Source organism: Somniosus microcephalus, unplaced genomic scaffold (genome assembly GCF_052327205.1).
Source record: "Somniosus microcephalus isolate GS21.2 unplaced genomic scaffold, FLI_Smic_1.0 unresolved_chr7, whole genome shotgun sequence".
In the NCBI taxonomy this organism is placed as follows: Eukaryota; Metazoa; Chordata; class Chondrichthyes; order Squaliformes; family Somniosidae; genus Somniosus; species Somniosus microcephalus.
This window is the reverse complement of record NW_028225185.1, coordinates 5398756-5418254: the sequence shown is the minus strand read 5'-3', so window position 1 is coordinate 5418254 and position 19499 is coordinate 5398756. Positions and strand designations below refer to the sequence as shown.

General features: G+C 53.5%; 1 protein-coding gene across 1 annotated transcript in view; it reads right to left on the bottom strand.

Moving 5' to 3' along the window:
• Nucleotides 1–403: 403 nt before the first annotated feature.
• Nucleotides 404–19499, bottom strand: part of LOC147086423 (uncharacterized) — an 83221-nt gene continuing 64125 nt past the window's right edge. The window contains exons 8-9 of the mRNA XM_085978246.1: nucleotides 9163–10649; nucleotides 404–3471 (exon numbers count right to left, since the gene is read on the bottom strand). Of these exons, the coding sequence (XP_085834372.1) occupies nucleotides 9717–10649 (933 nt within the window). The 3' untranslated portion in view covers nucleotides 404–3471; nucleotides 9163–9716. The remainder of the gene's footprint in view (nucleotides 3472–9162; nucleotides 10650–19499) is intronic.

The following is a 19499-nucleotide window of genomic DNA, read 5'->3' as shown; positions in this document are numbered from 1 at the left end:
GCACCTGCATGCTTACCTTCAGCGACTGGTGCACAAGGACACCCAGGTCTCGTTGCACTTCCCCTTCTCCCAATCTATTGCCTTCCTGTTTTTGCCACTAAAGTGTGAGCCCGGACATTGAGGCTTGTGGCCCTCCGCAGTCGAATACCCTGCGCCCCTTCTACGGGTTAGCTATATTGTGCAGCCTTCTGCAGTCGAATACCCTGTGCCCCTTCTACGGGTTAGCTATATTGTGTAGCCTTCTGCAGTTGAATATCCCGCCGGCACCCGCCGTCTGCGATCGCACGTGAAAGACTTGGCCCCCTTGGATGAAGGTACCCGGGAACCCGGGGGGAAATGTTGGAGACGGGGTTACACAGGTGGGACACGCGCAATGGACCACAAGTTTAAGCAATCACCCAGGTTAGGTTTTTGGAAATTCTTTATTGAACAGAATTAAAGCAGCAATTTTTTTTTTGTCTTTGTCGACATTAAATAAAAGAGAATAAATTAAAAATAAATTAACACCTTAAATCAGAACCCGATTCCAATGTTTTTTTTTTCCCCACTAAAATTTCCTAAAGGCTGTCCCATATTCCACCTTCGAAACACGTAGAATGCCCAGAGAGCGAGAGAGTGGGGCGCTGCATAATGCGTGGGCGGGGCGCACTCGCTCCGACCGCAATTTTAACAGAAGGTGTGTAAATGGCGAACGCGGTGACCGTTAATTTGCCCCCTGCGTTAATACCATTCCCCTCGCCCGCATCTCTCAGCTCCGGAAAGCGGGAGCGCAGAATTTCTGAGATTAAACAATTCGGGGTGGAATTAATTCAATCCTTTTTGATTATGTACAATAAATATTTAATAGGTGCCGGAGAGAGGGGGAAGGCGAGCTTTGATTGGCGAGCTCAATGCCAGGCCATTCGCTAGTGGATGCTTGAGGCCCTTTGGTCTCTGGTTAAGTTGGAGGATTGTAAAAATACCTGATGTGTGTGTGTGTGTGTGTGTGTGTATATGTGCACGCGGGGTGAGGTGGTGTGTGGGCATTCGGACAGTGTGCTGTGGGGGGGAAATCTTGTCGCTTTTCTTCTCTCAGCCCCTCCCACCCCCCAGCCTGACTAGAAAGCGCATTAAGCTTATGGAGGAGAGGAGTTTCTGTTGATCAGCTTGAGTGTGTGTGTTTTACTCAACACATGAAATGGGAGAGTTCCTGATTACCATCGATTATATAACCCCAATTTTTTGCAACAACTGTTAACGACCTGCGGTGGCGAATGGGGTGGGGCGGGGGCAACAGGTTAAGAAACGGGCGGTGAACGAATGTCTGTATCAGGCTCCCCCCCCCCGCCGCCGTTTGTTTCACTCTCGTTTCGTGCCCGCTTATAAATTATGATGTCGTTGTGTGTTTTAAGATGTGACGGAGGTTTGGGTTTTTGGTTCCTGTAGCGCACGCTGGGGGAAGGACATCCGCGAGGAGGCTGCGCTGTGGAGCCGCCCTGCACTGGAGATTGGTAGTGGGTGGATTTACTCTTTGGGACAGTTGTTCTCTCCGAACTGGTATCAGGTTATCCAGAATTCCCTGCAAACAGAAGAAGCAATGGCTCCTTCCTCGCGACTGCTTATGGGGAGGGAGGGAGAGGACGAGACACAAATCCACGGTACGAGCTCCGTCACCCAGCACTATGTGAATATTTGCGCCCCGGCAACAGATTTCGGCGCCTCGGGCACCTAAATTACTTTCATATTTTAAAAAAGCTTCTCGGGGGGCGGAGGGGGGAGTGGGACACATTTATCGCCCACCCTCAGCTGCCTCGAGAAGGTGGTCGGGTTTTATTCACCTTTTTTAACAGCAGCCTTTACCTGGGTCGTTTGCCTTTTATTCTCCAGAACAGGATTTACCGAGTTCGGTTTTCTAACTCGTGGCCTCTTGTCCCGTAACCGTGACACGTGGGGGTTTTCCGCAATATTCCCATCGCTCAAAGCTCGAAACTGGGAGGGTGCAAGTGTAGAAGTGCGTTTTAGGAAATAGAAAGCGCATTAAGCTTAGGGAGGGAGGATGTTTCTGGTTCATTTTCCTCCATTTTGATTCTAGCCTTTGTTGCATCCACTTGTAGTGGCGGGGAGTGGGGAGGCACATTATGAATTGGCAGTGCTGCCTGGCGAATTTAAACGCTCCCTCAGCTCTGCTCCGTCTCGCAGGGTCCGATCGTCGTGGGGTTTTTTTTGAACCCTCAGCATCGCCCGTAATGCCGGGCCATGGTCTCCGTGGAGGAGCAGCACTGCCGCTGGCTGTCGCCATCCAGCCCCGGAGGACGAGGGTGGGGGGGAGGGGCAGGGGGTAAAGGGAGGGTACATCGCGTGCAATGCTGTGTGTATCACCCCGCCTGAGGGGAATGGAGCACAATCCCAGGGTGGGAGGACACGACCCCCCCTTAAATGGGAGCCGTTGGGGTTGCTGGTGGATTTTGGGGAGGGGGAGGTGGGGAAAGAAGGGGGTGTTACTGATGGGGTCCAGGTCGTGTTTGGCCGTATTGTCGTGTCGCAATAGAAACTATTGTCTCCAATAATCGCAGAATCTGTCGGAGTGACGTGCGACACGGGTAAATCTGGTTGGGGGGGGGGGGGCGCGGGGTTGGGGCGATTTTAAATCTAATTTCACCCGTCTTCAAACGCAAGAGGTGGAGGTGAAAGAGTGGGGGAATTTCTGGCTTGCAAACCAGGTATTCTGTATGCAAGCCAAGCATCAACAATGGCGGCAGGTTCGAGTATTCTCCCCCCCACCCCCACCGCTCTGAATCACACAGAGCGGGAATGTCCGAGGTCACATCCTCGGGGGGGGGGGGGGGGGGGTGGTGTGAGTGTGTGTTACAGTTAGCCCCAGTGGCCCTGGGTTGGGGGAAATCAGCCATGGTCCCTGCTCCTGATCACTAGAGAGTGACCCCGCGCCCACCCCCCTGTCGGGAAAATGCACCAACGCGGGCTTCAGGCGGGATTGGGCTCGGCTGCGATGCCTCCACAGTTGAACAGCCTCACGGTCCAGACTCGTGCGAGGAAATGAGCGGGGATGGTCTAGGGGTGGGGGTGGGGGTGGGGGTAGGGTTGGGTGGGGGACCGAGACCGACAGGGGGAGAAGAGAAGGAAAAAGATTTGTCGAGACTCAACAGTGGCCTGCCATCGATGACGCTGCGCGCGGGTCTTTCCTGCGTTGTTTCACTCCCGCTGCGCTAACCTACCAACACCTTTAAATATGAAAAGTCAAAGAGTTGCATCCGAAAACAATGATCCAGCGAGGAGGCCCCGTCAGTCTGCGATCGCAGCAAACCCGTCGGCCAGGGAGGAACTGTTCAGGACAAGGGAATGAAATCGGGAAGAGCTCCCATTGTACAGACAGTGTGCTCCACCGGTATGCTGGCTGATATGTCGGAGGGGAAGGGGGTGGTAGGTAGGGGGGAGAAACAGTCCACAGCTCCTTCCTGCAATGAGCTCTCAGCCCTAGAACAGATGGGGGGGGGGGGGGGGAGAAAGAGAGAGGGAGTGGGGCAGAGATGGAAGGTGGGAGAGATAATAGGGCGGAGACAGTGATAGAAGGGAGACGGACGGAGGGAGAGAGACGGAGGGAGAGAAAGGGAGGAGAGAGAAAGGCAGGAGGGAGACGGAGGGAGAGAAAGGGAGGGAGGGAAAGGGAGGAGGGAGCAAGGGAGGAGAGAGAAAGGGAGGGAGAGAGACAGGGAGAGAAAGGGAGGAAAGAGACAGAGGGAGAGAAAGGGAGAGAGACGGAGTGGAGAGGGAGAGGAGGAATGATGAAGGGAGAAGAGAAATAGAAGGAGATAGTGGAGGTTGGAGAGAAGCAACAGAAAAACAATAAGGGAAGAGAAAGGGGGACAAAAAGAGATTGGTTAATGGCAGGTCAGAGCAGAGCAGCACTCCGCAGAGAGTCAGCAACAAGCACAGCATGCTGCAATCAGCAGCACCTCAATGGATAATGGGTAATTCGCGCCACTCAACAACCGGCTGTAAATTAGCGATCAGATTCCAGGGCCCAGAACTGCTGCAAATAGAGAGAAATCCTCACATACAGCTGGGAATAAAGGCAAGCCACCTGTTGGGAAAGATTTTAAAAAGGTTTGCTCCTAACACTGACCTTCCCATCATTGTATGAGCCCAGATCTTTCACTGTATCTAACCCGTGCTGTATCTGCCCTGGGAGTGTTTGATGGAACAGTGTGGAGGGAGCTTTACTCTGTATCTAACCCCGTGCTGTACCTGCCCTGCGAGTGTTTGATGGGACAGTGTAGAGGGAGCTTTACTCTGTATCTAACCTATGCTGTATCTGCCCTGGGAGTGTTTGATGGGACAGTGTAGAGGGAGCTTTACTCTGTATCTAACCTGTGCTGTACCTGCCGTGGGGGTGATTGATGGGACAGTGTAGAGGGAGCTTTACTCTGTATCTAACCTGTGCTGTACCTGCCCTGGGGGTGATTGATGGGACAGTGTAGGGTCACCAGGAGAATCGTTACAGGAGCATTTGTTTTTTTTTTTACATTAGCCATGATCCATTGCGGTGCGTGTGAAACTAGCTCAGGGTGCTCGGAGGCCTCGCAAGCACTGGGCACACAGAACAAGGCCGAACGTCAAAACTGCGAGCACAGGCCACAGATATATAGAATATATATATGTATATATATAGAAAAATAAAACACATGTTCAACACACACACACACTCGACACACACGCACACAAAAACACACGCAGGGAGCTGGAAATTCCAAATGCGTTTTTCTTCAAACCCCAATTCCATTGGTTGCCGGGCACCAACCAACGTGGAATTTTCCAGGAAGTGAGAGGTCGTGTTTGGTTTTCGCATATCAGCACTTTTTGGGGGTGGGGGGGAAATAAATAAATAAAATGGATAAATACACAAGACGAAGGCAAGAGAGCATGGCGGGCGGGCGGGATCGGCAGGAAATGGCCGTGCGTCTGATGTCAGCTGGGCGGCTGTAAATGTCAAAAAAGATGGGCGGGCGGAGGAAACGGGAGCTCAAATAATCCTGGCGGACCTTGGTTGACCTGGTCAATGGCTCCTCCCTTCGCTGGGTTGGCGCTGGGCATAGATTTGACGGGGGGGGAGGGAGGGAGGGATGTCCTGTGACTGGGCTGCAAGATGTAAAGTCAAGTGGTGAAGGGCTCAGTGTTTCGACGTCCAACGCCCGCCCAGTGTCCCCCACCGCGGCCACAGAGGTTCCAAGCTCTGTACGGCAGCGACTGTCAGCTTGCCTCAGTCAGTGGGTAGCTCTCTCTCTCGCCTCAGAGTTAGAAAGTCATGGGTTCGAGTCCCACTCCAGAGACTTGAGCACGTAAGTCAGGCCGACACTCCCAGTGCAGTACTGAGGGAACGCCGCACTGTCGGAGGGGCAGTGCTGAGGGAGCGCCGCACTGTCGGAGGGGCAGTACTGAGGGAGCGCCGCACTGTCGGAGGGGCAGTACTGAGGGAGCGCCGCACTGTCGGAGGGGCAGTACTGAGGGAGCGCCGCACTGTCGGAGGGGCAGTACTGAGGGAACGCCGCACTGTCGGAGGGGCAGTGCTGAGGGAGCGCCGCACTGTCGGAGGGGCAGTACTGAGGGAGCGCCGCACTGTCGGAGGGGCAGTGCTGAGGGAGCGCCGCACTGTCGGAGGGGCAGTACTGAGGGAGCGCCGCACTGTCGGAGGGGCAGTACTGAGGGAGCGCCGCACTGTCGGAGGGGCAGTACTGAGGGAGCGCCGCACTGTCAGAGGGACGGTACTGAGGGAGTGCTGCACTGTTGGAGGGGTAGTACTGAGGGAGCGCCGCACTGTCGGAGGGACAGTACTGAGGGAGCGCCACACTGTCGGAGGGACAGTACCGAGGGAGTGCCACACTGTCGGAGGTGCCATCTTTTGGATGAGACATTAAACCGAGGCCCTGTTGCCCTCAGCTGGAGGTAAGCGATCCCATGGCCTCTGTTGGAAGAAGAGCAGGGGAGTTCGTCCCGGTGTCCTGGGACAGTAGGACAGTATTGATTTTTGGGATCGAGTTTGGATATGATACAGAAATTTCACAAGTTTCAAATAGAATTATTAATACTTCCATTAATCTAACAACTCAAGTAAGGCAAATGAGCAGGAAAAGAGCAGTCTTGTTAGTCTTGTAAAGCACATCAGTCCAAGTATGGGTTACTTGTCGCTCATCTGTCGATAACTGTCCTATGATGAGAGATTGTGTAGAATGGGCCGATACTCCCTGGAGTTTAGAAGAATGAGAGGTGATCTCATTGAAACATCAGATTCTGAGGGGGATTGACGGGGTAGATGCTGAGAGGCTGTTTCCCCTGGCTGGGGAGTCTAGAACCAGGGGTCACAGTCTCAGGATAAGGGGTCGGCCATTGAGGACTGAGATGAGGAGGAATTTCTTCACTCAGAGGGTGGTGAATCTTTGGAATTCTCTGCCCCAGAGGGCTGTGGAGGCTCGGTCGTTGAGTATATTCAAGGCTGAGATCGATAGATTTTTGGACTCTCGGGGAATCGAGGGATCGGGCGGGAAAGTGGAGTCGAGGTCGATGATCAGCCGTGATCGCATTGAATGGCGGAGCAGGCTCGAGGGGCCGAATGGCCGACTCTTGCGCCTAATTCTTAGATAAAAGGAGTGGCCCAATTTTTTAAAAGGCGTAGATATTTCGGGGAGTGTTTGAACAACCCGAGCTATCCCACCCCCACATTTCTCCTTCCACCAACACCACATTACCTGCTCCATCATCTCACTCCCCTTTCTGGGACTGAGCTGCCTACAAAATAAGTGTCCGTTCCTCTTACTGATCCCAGTCTCTGCTTGCTCTGGAATTCTCTTACCGAGGAATCGACAAGACGGAGGAGAGACTCACTGTCACATCAAACACTCCCAGGGCAGGTACAGCACGGGTTAGATACAGAGTAAAGCTCCCTCTACACTGTCACATCAAACACTCCCAGGGCAGGTACAGCACGGGTTAGATACAGAGTAAAGCTCCCTCTACACTGTCCCATCAAACACTCCCAGGGCAGGTACAGCACGGGTTAGATACAGAGTAAAGCTTCCTCTACACTGTCCCATCAAACACTCCCAGGGCAGGTACAGCATGGGTTAGATACAGTGTAAAGCTCCCTCTACACTGTCCCATCAAACACTCCCAGGGCAGGTACAGCACGGGTTAGATACAGAGTAAAGCTCCCTCTACACTGTCCCATCAAACACTCCCAGGGCAGGTGCAGCACGGGTTAGATACAGAGTAAAGCTCCCTCTACACTGTCCCATCAAACACTCCCAGGGCAGGTACAGCACGGGTTAGATACAGAGTAAAGCTCCCACTACACTGTCCCATCAAACACTCCCAGGGCAGGTACAGCATGGGTTAGATACAGTGTAAAGCTCCCTCTACACTGTCCCATCAAACACTCCCAGGGCAGGTACAGCACGGGTTAGATACAGAGTAAAGCTCCCTCTACACTGTCCCATCAAACACTCCCAGGGCAGGTGCAGCACGGGTTAGATACAGAGTAAAGCTTCCTCTACACTGTCCCATCAAACACTCCCAGGGCAGGTACAGCACGGGTTAGATACAGAGTAAAGCTCCCTCTACACTGTCCCATCAAACACTCCCAGGGCAGGTACAGCACGGGTTAGATACAGAGTAAAGCTCCCTCTACACTGTCCCATCAAACACTCCCAGGGCAGGTACAGCACAGGTTAGATACAGAGTAAAGCTCCCTCTACACTGTCCCATCAAACACTCCCAGGGCAGGTACAGCACAGGGTAGATACAAAGTAAAGCTCCCTCTACACTGTCCCATCAAACACTCCCAGGGCAGGTACAGCACGGGTTAGATACAGAGTAATGCTCCCTCTAAACTGTCCCATCAAACACTCCCAGGGCAGGTACAGCATGGGTTAGATACGGAGTAAAGCTCCCTCTACACTGTCCCATCAAACACTCCCAGGGCAGGTACAGCACGGGTTAGATACAGAGTAAAGCTCCCTCTACACTGTCCCATCAAACACTCCCAGGGCAGGTACAGCACGGGTTAGATACACAGTAAAGCTCTCTCTACACTGTCCCATCAAACACTCCCAGGGCAGGTACAGCACGGGTTAGATACAGAGTAAAGCTCCCTCTACACTGTCCCATCAAACACTCCCAGGGCAGGTACAGCACAGGTTAGATACAGAGTAAAGCTCCCTCTACACTGTCCACACTTCACAGTCAATGAAGTACTTTTTGAAGTGTAATGTGGGAAATGCGGCAGCCAATTTCTGCACAGCAAGCTCCCACAAACAGCAATGTAATAATGACCAGATCATCTGTTTTGGTGATGTTGGTTGAGGGATAAATATTGGGCCCAGGACACCGGGGAGAACTCCCCCCTGCTCTTCTTCCAATAGTGGCCGTGGGATCTTTTACATCCTCTTAGAGAGGGCAGACGGGGGCCTCGGTTTAATGTCTCATCCGATAGACGGCACGATGGTTATGTTACTGGAATAGGTGGCCGAGCATTGGAGGGAGATCGGGCGAGAGGAGCGGATGGATGCACCGACTTGGGAGCCTCTCGGAAGCGGAGAATTGGGACCCAGTGTCTTGTTTCAGGCTCCGAGATCTGAGGGCGTGGGAACCAGCTGGAAGCAAGATGGGTTTGCTTTGGGCGGGAGGAGGTAACGGGACGATGGAGTCAGAGCAAGCGATTGAGGGGAGCGCACGGCAAGCGGGTGGAGCAAGAAACAAACAAAAAAGAAAAGAAAGAGGGCGGACAAATAACCGAGCGAAGGGTCTAGGGGGAAAAAAAAATAGCTTCTGATTACAGAGACCAAACAAAGGGGGGGGGGGGGGGAAGTCGAGAACGGCACCAAGGCAAGTAACACACCACAACGCTGTACCCACGATGCAACGAGAGGGTTAAAAGGTCACTAAAAGGGGGTTGGGGGAGTGGAAGGAGGAGTGGGGGTCATTAAGAGGAAAAAAAAACAGAACGAAATTTCATTAAAACAACATCGAGTCAACGGGAACCACCGGCAAAGTAAGAGAATGCATGGCACAATCGCAAAAAAAAAGATACTTAGGTCATGCAACGCAGCGATACTGTGACATGACGGTTTTTTGATATCCTTGCACAGAACATCGCATTCCAGTGATGCAACTTACGAGGCATGTGGGCCTACGTCTCCCGTCACAGCTATGGGATGGTGAGGCCGCGTCGGAGAGTGTGACGCTCTGTTTGTGTGTGGGTGTGCGTATCTGCTCTCGTCTCGAGACTTTTTTTGTGGAGTGGCGTAGGGGGGAGTGAAGGGGACAACCCAGGGCGCCGTGATTGGGTTTCCACGGGCTTTGTAAAACTTCTCAAAAAAGGAAAACAGAACCGAAAGAATAACCACAAGGGGGAGAGAGGGAAGGCGGGGAGAGAGGGAAGGTGGGGAGGGAGGGGAGGAGAGAAAAAGAGAGGAAGATGTTGGTGAAGGTAAAAAAAAGGTACAAAAAGAAAAAAGTCAACGTCAGATTTCCTTTATATCGAATCACATTTTTTTCTTTTTAAAAAAAAAACGGTGAGAGGGGGAAACAGAACGAGGGAGGGAGGGAGGTGGGGAGAGAGTCACTCACAGGTAACAGCACAAGGTGGGCGGGTGGGTGGGTGGGGGGAAGACTCAAGGTAGCTTAACCAAAAAAATAGGCACAAACTAAAACAAGGACAGGACACAGCTTCACGCCCAGCCCAGCACCCCACCGCGCCCCGCCCCACCCGACATTCTCATTTCCAACCCTTTCCGCACCGGAGGCGATAAAAATATGGTTTCCAATTCTCCGCAAGGATTGCGATTCCGTAGGAAGGAGTTGCTCCTTTGTCGGGTGCACTGTGTTGCTTGTGGCGGGGGGGTTGGGAGGGAGGGAGGGAGGGCGGTAAGATTCCCTCTCCTCCTCCTTCCACAGGGACGCGCTCCACCCTCCGAGCAGAAGGTGCGCCGTCCGGTTGGTGGAGTGTTTTGCCTCCAGTGGTGCTCAGTCAGGACCACCGGGGTTGTGGTTTTCGAGGTGGGGTAGAATGGACGGATTCGCGGAATGCGCGGGGGTGGGGGGGGGTGCGGGAAATAATCTCCTGGAACAGAGCAAGAATCTGGCCAATTTGATCTCTGTATAGCAGTGGACTTGGCCGCAATAGCCCCTTGACCGCAATGATCTGGCTTTGGTTGGCAATGGCCTGGACCGCAATGATCTAGCTTTGGTACAGTGGCCTTGACCGCAATGATCTGGCTTTGGTACAATGTCCTGGCCTTGGCCGCAATAGCCTTGACCGCAATGATCTGGCCTTGGTTGGCAATGGCCTTGACCGCAACGATCTGGCTTTGGTACAGTGGCCCGCCCTTGGCCGCAATAGCCTTGACTGCAACGATCTGGCTTTGGTACAGTGGCCCGCCCTTGGCCGCAATAGCCTTGACCGCAATGATCTGGCTTTGGTTGGCAATGGCCTTGACCGCAGTGATCTGGCTTTGGTTGGCAATGGCCTTGGCTGCAGTGATCTGGCTTTGGTACAATGGCCTGGCCTTGGTTGCAATAGCCTTGACCGCAACGATCTGGCCTTGGTTGGCAATGGCCTTGACCGCAACGATCTGGCTTTGGTACAGCGGCCTGGCCTTTGACTAACAGTGGAGGTGCCGTCCGGAAATAAAAGGTTGGGGCTAGGGGACGAACGCGAGACGTTTCAAATTCAAGGGGGCATTTGCACCCGTGCTTCTGAGCCAATCCAAAAGAGGTGGGCGGGGGGGGGTGGGGTGGTGCGGGGGGGGGGGGGGAAGCGGAGCCATTGTCATGAATTTGCCACCATTTTTATTCTGGGCGGGGAGGAAAGGGTCGATCGTTCAGCCTCACTTGGATGCCATCTTGAAGAATTAAAAATTTGAGAGGAGGGGAGGGGGCGGGGGGGGGGGAAGAGAAGAAGAATGAAGTGGGTCAATGAGAGGAACAAAAAACTAAAGAGGATAAAGAGGAGGCAGGAAGTAATTGTTGGTCGCATGGCATTACTTCCTGTGTCACGGCATTCTGATCAGTTAAGCTTATGAAAATAAACAAGTTAACACACATTTACAAAGTTAACAAGCACAATATTTAAATATATACATAAAAAAACCTTACTTTCATTAAAAACTTGACTCTTATTGACCCTATACACAAAAAACGCCACTTGTCGATTTTGTTATTGTAATTTGCGCCCCGATGTCAAAACATTAAAATAATTAATATTTAAAGATAGGTCCTTCGGGTTCCCAATGGTAACCGCAATCAATAAAACATGGCAGCTAGATTAATAAAACTGGCTTTCAATTAGTGAGGTTAAAAGATAAATTGAAACCACATCGAGCAAATCTTTCTTGGTTAAGAAACCGGCGCTACCACGGTGAGGCAAAGATGGCGGCTGTGATTTGCCGAGCGCGTGGCCCTGTACGTGCCCCGCCCCTTGAGTTTTTGGGCAAATTACTTCAAACCAAAAAAAAAGACTTCAGTTTCACTGTGAAATATTTGAAGTCCCGCACAACTTGACTCTGCCCTCTCTCGTTTTCTGCCTGTTGAACTCGCAGACATGAAGAGCATTGCGTGTGTGTGCGATCCTCACTCTCCACACCCTTTAATATCCCACCCAGTCTAATCCCACTCTCCCCCTCACTCCCCGCACCCTTTAATATCCCACCCAGTCTAATCCCACTCTCCCCCTCACTCCCTTTAATATCCCACCCAGTCTAATCCCACTCTCCCCCTCACTCCCCGCACCCTTTAATATCCCACCCAGTCTAATCCCACTCTCCCCCTCACTCCCTTTAATATCCCACCCACTCTAATCCCACTCTCCCCCTCACTCCCCGCACCCTTTAATATCCCACCCAATCTAATCCCACTCTCCCCCTCACTCCCTTTAATATCCCACCCAGTCTAATCCCACTCTCCCCCTCACTCCCCGCACCCTTTAATATCCCACCCAGTCTAATCCCACTCTCCCCCTCACTCTCCACACCCTTTAATATCCCACCCAGTCTAATCCCACTCTCCCCCTCACTCCCCACACCCTTTAATATCCCACCCAGTCTAATCCCACTCTCCCCCTCACTCTCCACACCCTTAAATATCCCACCCAGTCTAATCCCACTCTCCCCCTCACTCCCCACACCCTTTAATATCCCACCCAGTCTAATCCCACTCTCCCCCTCACTCTCCACACCCTTCAATATCCCACCCAGTCTAATCCCACTCTCCCCTCACTCTCCACACCCTTTAATATCCCACCCAGTCTAATCCCACTCTCCCCCTCACTCCCCGTACCCTTTAATATCCCACCCAGTCTAATCCCACTCTCCCCCTCACTCCCCGTACCCTTTAATATCCCACCAGTCTAATCCCACTCTCCCCCTCACTCCCCGTACCCTTTAATATCCCACCCAGTCTAATCCCACTCTCCCCCCTCACTATCCCACCCAGTCTAATCCCACTCTCCCCCTCACTCCCCGTACCCTTTAATATCCCACCCAGTCTAATCCACTCTCCCCCTCACTCCCCGCACCCTTTAATATCCCACCCAGTCTAATCCCACTCTCCCCCTCACTCCCCACACCCTTTAATATCCCACCCAGTCTAATCCCACTCTCCCCCACTCCCCGTACCCTTTAATATCCCACCCAGTCTAAACCCACTCTCCCCCTCACTCCCCGCACCCTTTAATATCCCACCCAGTCTAATCCCACTCTCCCCACACCCTTCAATATCTCACCCAGTCTAATCCCACTCTCCCCCTCACTCTCCACACCCTTCAATATCTCACCCAGTCTAATCCCACTCTCCCCCTCACTCTCCACACCCTTCAATATCTCACCCAGTCTAATCCCACTCTCCCCCTCACTCTCCACACCCTTCAATATCTCACCCAGTCTAATCCTACTCTCCCCCTCACTCCCCACACCCTTAAATATCCCACCCAGTCTAATCCCACTCTCCCCCTCACTCCCCGTACCCTTTAATATCCCACCCAGTCTAATCCCACTCTCCCCCTCACTCCCCGCACCCTTTAATATCCCACCCAGACTAATCCCACTCTCCCCCTCACTCCCCGCACCCTTTAATATCCCACCCAGTCTAATCCCAGTCTCCCCCTCACTCCCGCACCCTTTAATATCCCACCCAGTCGAATCCCACTCTCCCCCTCACTCCCCGAACCCTTTAATATCCCACCCAGTCTAATCCCACTCTCCCCCTCACTCCCCATACCCTTTAATATCCCACCCAGTCTAATCCCACTCTCCCCTCACTCCCCGCACCCTTTAATATCCCACCCAGTCTAATCCCACTCTCCCCCTCACTCCCTTTAATATCCCACCCAGTCTAATCCCACTCTCCCCCTCACACCCTTTAATATCCCACTCAGTCTAATCCCACTCTCCCCCTCACTCCCCACACCCTTTAATATCCCACCCAGTCTAATCCCACTCTCCCCCTCACTCCCCGCACCCTTTAATATCCCACCCAGTCTAATCCCACTCTCCCCCTCACCCTTTAATATCCCACCCAGTCTAATCCCACTCTCCCCCTCACTCCCACACCCTTTAATATCCCACCCAGTCTAATCCCACTCTCCCCCTCACTCCCCGCACCCTTTAATATCCCACCCAGTCTAATCCCACTCTCCCCCTCACTCCCCTGCACCCTTTAATATCCCACCCAGTCTGATCCCACTCTCCCCCCTCACTCCCCGCACCCTTCAATATCCCACCCAGTCTAATCCCACTCTCCCCCTCACTCCCGTACCCTTTAATATCCCACCCAGTCTAATCCCACTCTCCCCCTCACTCCCCGTACCCTTTAATATCCCACCCAGTCTAATCCCACTCTCCCCGTACCCTTTAATATAATATCCCACCCAGTCTAATACCACACTGCCCCTCACTCCCCGCACCCTTTAATATCCCACCCAGTCTAATCCCACTCTCCCCCTCCCCGTACCCTTTAATATCCCACCCAGTCTAATCCCACTCTCCCCCTCACTCCCCGCACCCTTTAATATCCCACCCAGTCTAATCCCACTCTCCCCCTCACTCCCCGCACCCTTTAATATCCCACCCAGTCTAATCCCACTCTCCCGCTCACTCCCCACACCCTTTAATATCCCACCCAGTCTAATCCCACTCTCCCCCTCGCTCCCCGCACCCTTTAATATCCCACCGTCTAAACCCACTCTCCCCCTCACTCCCCGCACCCTTTAATATCCCACCCAGTCTAATCCCACTCTCCCCACACCCTTCAATATCTCACCCAGTCTAATCCCACTCTCCCCCTCACTCTCCACACCCTTCAATATCTCACCCAGTCTAATCCCACTCTCCCCCTCACTCACCGCACCCTTTAATATCCCACCCAGTCTAATCCCACTCTCCCCCTCACTCCCCACACCCTTTAATATCCCACCCAGTCTAATCCCACTCTCCCCCTCACTCCCCGCACCCTTTAATATCCCACCCAGTCTAATCCCACTCTCCCCCTCACTCCCCGTACCCTTTAATATCCCACCCAGTCTAATCCCACTCTCCCCCTCACTCCCCGTACCCTTTAATATCCCACCCAGTCTAATCCCACTCTCCCCCTCACTCCCCATACCCTTTAATATCCCACCCAGTCTAATCCCACTCTCCCCCTCACTCCCCGCACCCTTTAATATCCCACCCAGTCTAATCCCACTCTCCCCCTCACTCCCCACACCCTTCAATATCCCACCCAGTCTAATCCCACTCTCCCCCCTCATCCCCGTACCCTTTAATATCCCACCCAGTCCAATCCCACTCTCCCCCTCACTCTCCACACCCTTCAATATCTCACCCAGTCTAATCCCACTCTCCCCCTCACTCCCCACACCCTTTAATATCCCACCCAGTCTAATCCCACTCTCCCCCTCACTCCCCGCACCCTTTAATATCCCACCCAGTCTAATCCCACTCTCCCCCTCACTCCCCGCACCCTTTAATATCCCATCCAGTCTAATCCCACTCTCCCCCTCACTCCCCGTACCCTTTAATATCCCACCCAGTCTAATCCCACTCTCCCCCTCACTCCCCGTACCCTTTAATATCCCACCCAGTCTAATCCCACTCTCCCCCCATCCCCGCACCCTTTAATATCCCACCCAGTCTAATCCCACTCTCCCCCTCACTCCCCGCACCCTTTAATATCCCACCCAGTCTAATCCCACTCTCCCCCTCACTCCCCACACCCTTTAATATCCCACCCAGTCTAATCCCACTCTTCCCCCTCACTCCCTTTAATATCCCACCCAGTCTAATCCCACTCTCCCCCTCACTCCCCGCACCCTTTAATATCCCACCCAGTCTAATCCCACTCTCCCCCTCACTCCCCGCACCCTTTAATATCCCACCCAGTCTAATCCCACTCTCCCGCTCATTCCCCGTACCCTTTAATATCCCACCCAGTCTAATCCCACTCTCCCCCTCACTCCCCGCACCCTTTAATATCCCACCCAGTCTAATCCCACTCTCCCCCTCACTCCCCGTACCCTTTAATATCCCACCCAGTCTAATCCCACTCTCTCCCTCACTCCCCGCACCCTTTAATATCTCACCCAGTCTAATCCCACTCTCCCCCTCACTCCCCGTACCCTTTAATATCCCACCCAGTCTAATCCCACTCTCCCCCCATCCCCGCACCCTTTAATATCCCACCCAGTCTAATCCCACTCTCCCCCTCACTCCCCGCACCCTTTAATATCCCACCCAGTCTAATCCCGCACTCCCCGTACCCTTTAATATCCCACCCAGTCTAATCCCACTCTCCCCCTCACTCCCCGCACCCTTTAATATCCCACCCAGTCTAATCCCGCACTCCCCGCACCCTTTAATATCCCACCCAGTCTAATCCCACTCTCCCCGCACCCTTTAATATCCCACCCAGTCTAATCCCGCACTCCCCGCACCCTTTAATATCCCACCCAGTCTAATCCCATTCTCCCCCTCACTCCCCATACCCTTTAATATCCCACCCAGTCTAATCCCCCCCACTCTCCCCCTCACTCCCCGCACCCTTTAATATCCCACCCAGTCTAATCCCACTCTCCCCCTCACTCCCCGCACCCTTTAATATCCCACCCAGTCTAATCCCACTCTCCCCCTCACTCCCCGCACCCTTTAATATCCCACCCAGTCTAATCCCACTCTCCCCACACCCTTCAATATCTCACCCAGTCTAATCCCACTCTCCCCCTCACTCTCCACACCCTTCAATATCTCACCCAGTCTAATCCCACTCTCCCCCTCACTCTCCACACCCTTCAATATCTCACCCAGTCTAATCCCACTCTCCCCCTCACTCTCCACACCCTTCAATATCTCACCCAGTCTAATCCTACTCTCCCCCTCACTCCCCACACCCTTAAATATCCCACCCAGTCTAATCCCACTCTCCCCCTCACTCCCCGTACCCTTTAATATCCCACCCAGTCTAATCCCACTCTCCCCCTCACTCCCCGCACCCTTTAATATCCCACCCAGACTAATCCCACTCTCCCCCTCACTCCCCGCACCCTTTAATATCCCACCCAGTCTAATCCCAGTCTCCCCCTCACTCCCCGCACCCTTTAATATCCCACCCAGTCGAATCCCACTCTCCCCCTCACTCCCCGAACCCTTTAATATCCCACCCAGTCTAATCCCACTCTCCCCCTCACTCCCCATACCCTTTAATATCCCACCCAGTCTAATCCCACTCTCCCCTCACTCCCCGCACCCTTTAATATCCCACCCAGTCTAATCCCACTCTCCCCCTCACTCCCTTTAATATCCCACCCAGTCTAATCCCACTCTCCCCCTCACACCCTTTAATATCCCACTCAGTCTAATCCCACTCTCCCCCTCACTCCCCACACCCTTTAATATCCCACCCAGTCTAATCCCACTCTCCCCCTCACTCCCCGCACCCTTTAATATCCCACCCAGTCTAATCCCACTCTCCCCCTCACCCTTTAATATCCCACCCAGTCTAATCCCACTCTCCCCCTCACTCCCCACACCCTTTAATATCCCACCCAGTCTAATCCCACTCTCCCCCTCACTCCCCGCACCCTTTAATATCCCACCCAGTCTAATCCCACTCTCCCCCTCACTCCCTGCACCCTTTAATATCCCACCCAGTCTAATCCCACTCTCCCCCTCACTCCCCGCACCCTTCAATATCCCACCCAGTCTAATCCCACTCTCCCCCTCACTCCCCGTACCCTTTAATATCCCACCCAGTCTAATCCCACTCTCCCCCTCACTCCCCGTACCCTTTAATATCCCACCCAGTCTAATCCCACTCTCCCCGTACCCTTTAATATCCCACCCAGTCTAATACCACACTGCCCCTCACTCCCCGCACCCTTTAATATCCCACCCAGTCTAATCCCACTCTCCCCCTCCCCGTACCCTTTAATATCCCACCCAGTCTAATCCCACTCTCCCCCTCACTCCCCGCACCCTTTAATATCCCACCCAGTCTAATCCCACTCTCCCCCTCACTCCCCGCACCCTTTAATATCCCACCCAGTCTAATCCCACTCTCCCGCTCACTCCCCACACCCTTTAATATCCCACCCAGTCTAATCCCACTCTCCCCCTCGCTCCCCGCACCCTTTAATATCCCACCGTCTAAACCCACTCTCCCCCTCACTCCCCGCACCCTTTAATATCCCACCCAGTCTAATCCCACTCTCCCCACACCCTTCAATATCTCACCCAGTCTAATCCCACTCTCCCCCTCACTCTCCACACCCTTCAATATCTCACCCAGTCTAATCCCACTCTCCCCCTCACTCACCGCACCCTTTAATATCCCACCCAGTCTAATCCCACTCTCCCCCTCACTCCCCACACCCTTTAATATCCCACCCAGTCTAATCCCACTCTCCCCCTCACTCCCCGCACCCTTTAATATCCCACCCAGTCTAATCCCACTCTCCCCCTCACTCCCCGTACCCTTTAATATCCCACCCAGTCTAATCCCACTCTCCCCCTCACTCCCCGTACCCTTTAATATCCCACCCAGTCTAATCCCACTCTCCCCCTCACTCCCCATACCCTTTAATATCCCACCCAGTCTAATCCCACTCTCCCCCTCACTCCCCGCACCCTTTAATATCCCACCCAGTCTAATCCCACTCTCCCCCTCACTCCCCACACCCTTCAATATCCCACCCAGTCTAATCCCACTCTCCCCCCTCATCCCCGTACCCTTTAATATCCCACCCAGTCCAATCCCACTCTCCCCCTCACTCTCCACACCCTTCAATATCTCACCCAGTCTAATCCCACTCTCCCCCTCACTCCCCACACCCTTTAATATCCCACCCAGTCTAATCCCACTCTCCCCCTCACTCCCCGCACCCTTTAATATCCCACCCAGTCTAATCCCACTCTCCCCCTCACTCCCCGCACCCTTTAATATCCCATCCAGTCTAATCCCACTCTCCCCCTCACTCCCCGTACCCTTTAATATCCCACCCAGTCTAATCCCACTCTCCCCCTCACTCCCCGTACCCTTTAATATCCCACCCAGTCTAATCCCACTCTCCCCCCATCCCCGCACCCTTTAATATCCCACCCAGTCTAATCCCACTCTCCCCCTCACTCCCCGCACCCTTTAATATCCCACCCAGTCTAATCCCACTCTCCCCCTCACTCCCCACACCCTTTAATATCCCACCCAGTCTAATCCCACTCTTCCCCCTCACTCCCTTTAATATCCCACCCAGTCTAATCCCACTCTCCCCCTCACTCCCCGCACCCTTTAATATCCCACCCAGTCTAATCCCACTCTCCCCCTCACTCCCCGCACCCTTTAATATCCCACCCAGTCTAATCCCACTCTCCCCGCTCATTCCCCGTACCCTTTAATATCCCACCCAGTCTAATCCCACTCTCCCCCTCACTCCCCGCACCCTTTAATATCCCACCCAGTCTAATCCCACTCTCCCCCTCACTCCCCGTACCCTTTAATATCCCACCCAGTCTAATCCCACTCTCTCCCTCACTCCCCGCACCCTTTAATATCTCACCCAGTCTAATCCCACTCTCCCCCTCACTCCCCGTACCCTTTAATATCCCACCCAGTCTAATCCCACTCTCCCCCCATCCCCGCACCCTTTAATATCCCACCCAGTTTAATCCCACTCTCCCCCTCACTCCCCGCACCCTTTAATATCCCACCCAGTCTAATCCCCGCACTCCCCGTACCCTTTAATATCCCACCCAGTCTAATCCCACTCTCCCCCTCACTCCCCGCACCCTTTAATATCCCACCCAGTCTAATCCCGCACTCCCCGCACCCTTTAATATCCCACCCAGTCTAATCCCACTCTCCCCGCACCCTTTAATATCCCACCCAGTCTAATCCCGCACTCCCCGCACCCTTTAATATCCCACCCAGTCTAATCCCATTCTCCCCCTCACTCCCCATACCCTTTAATATCC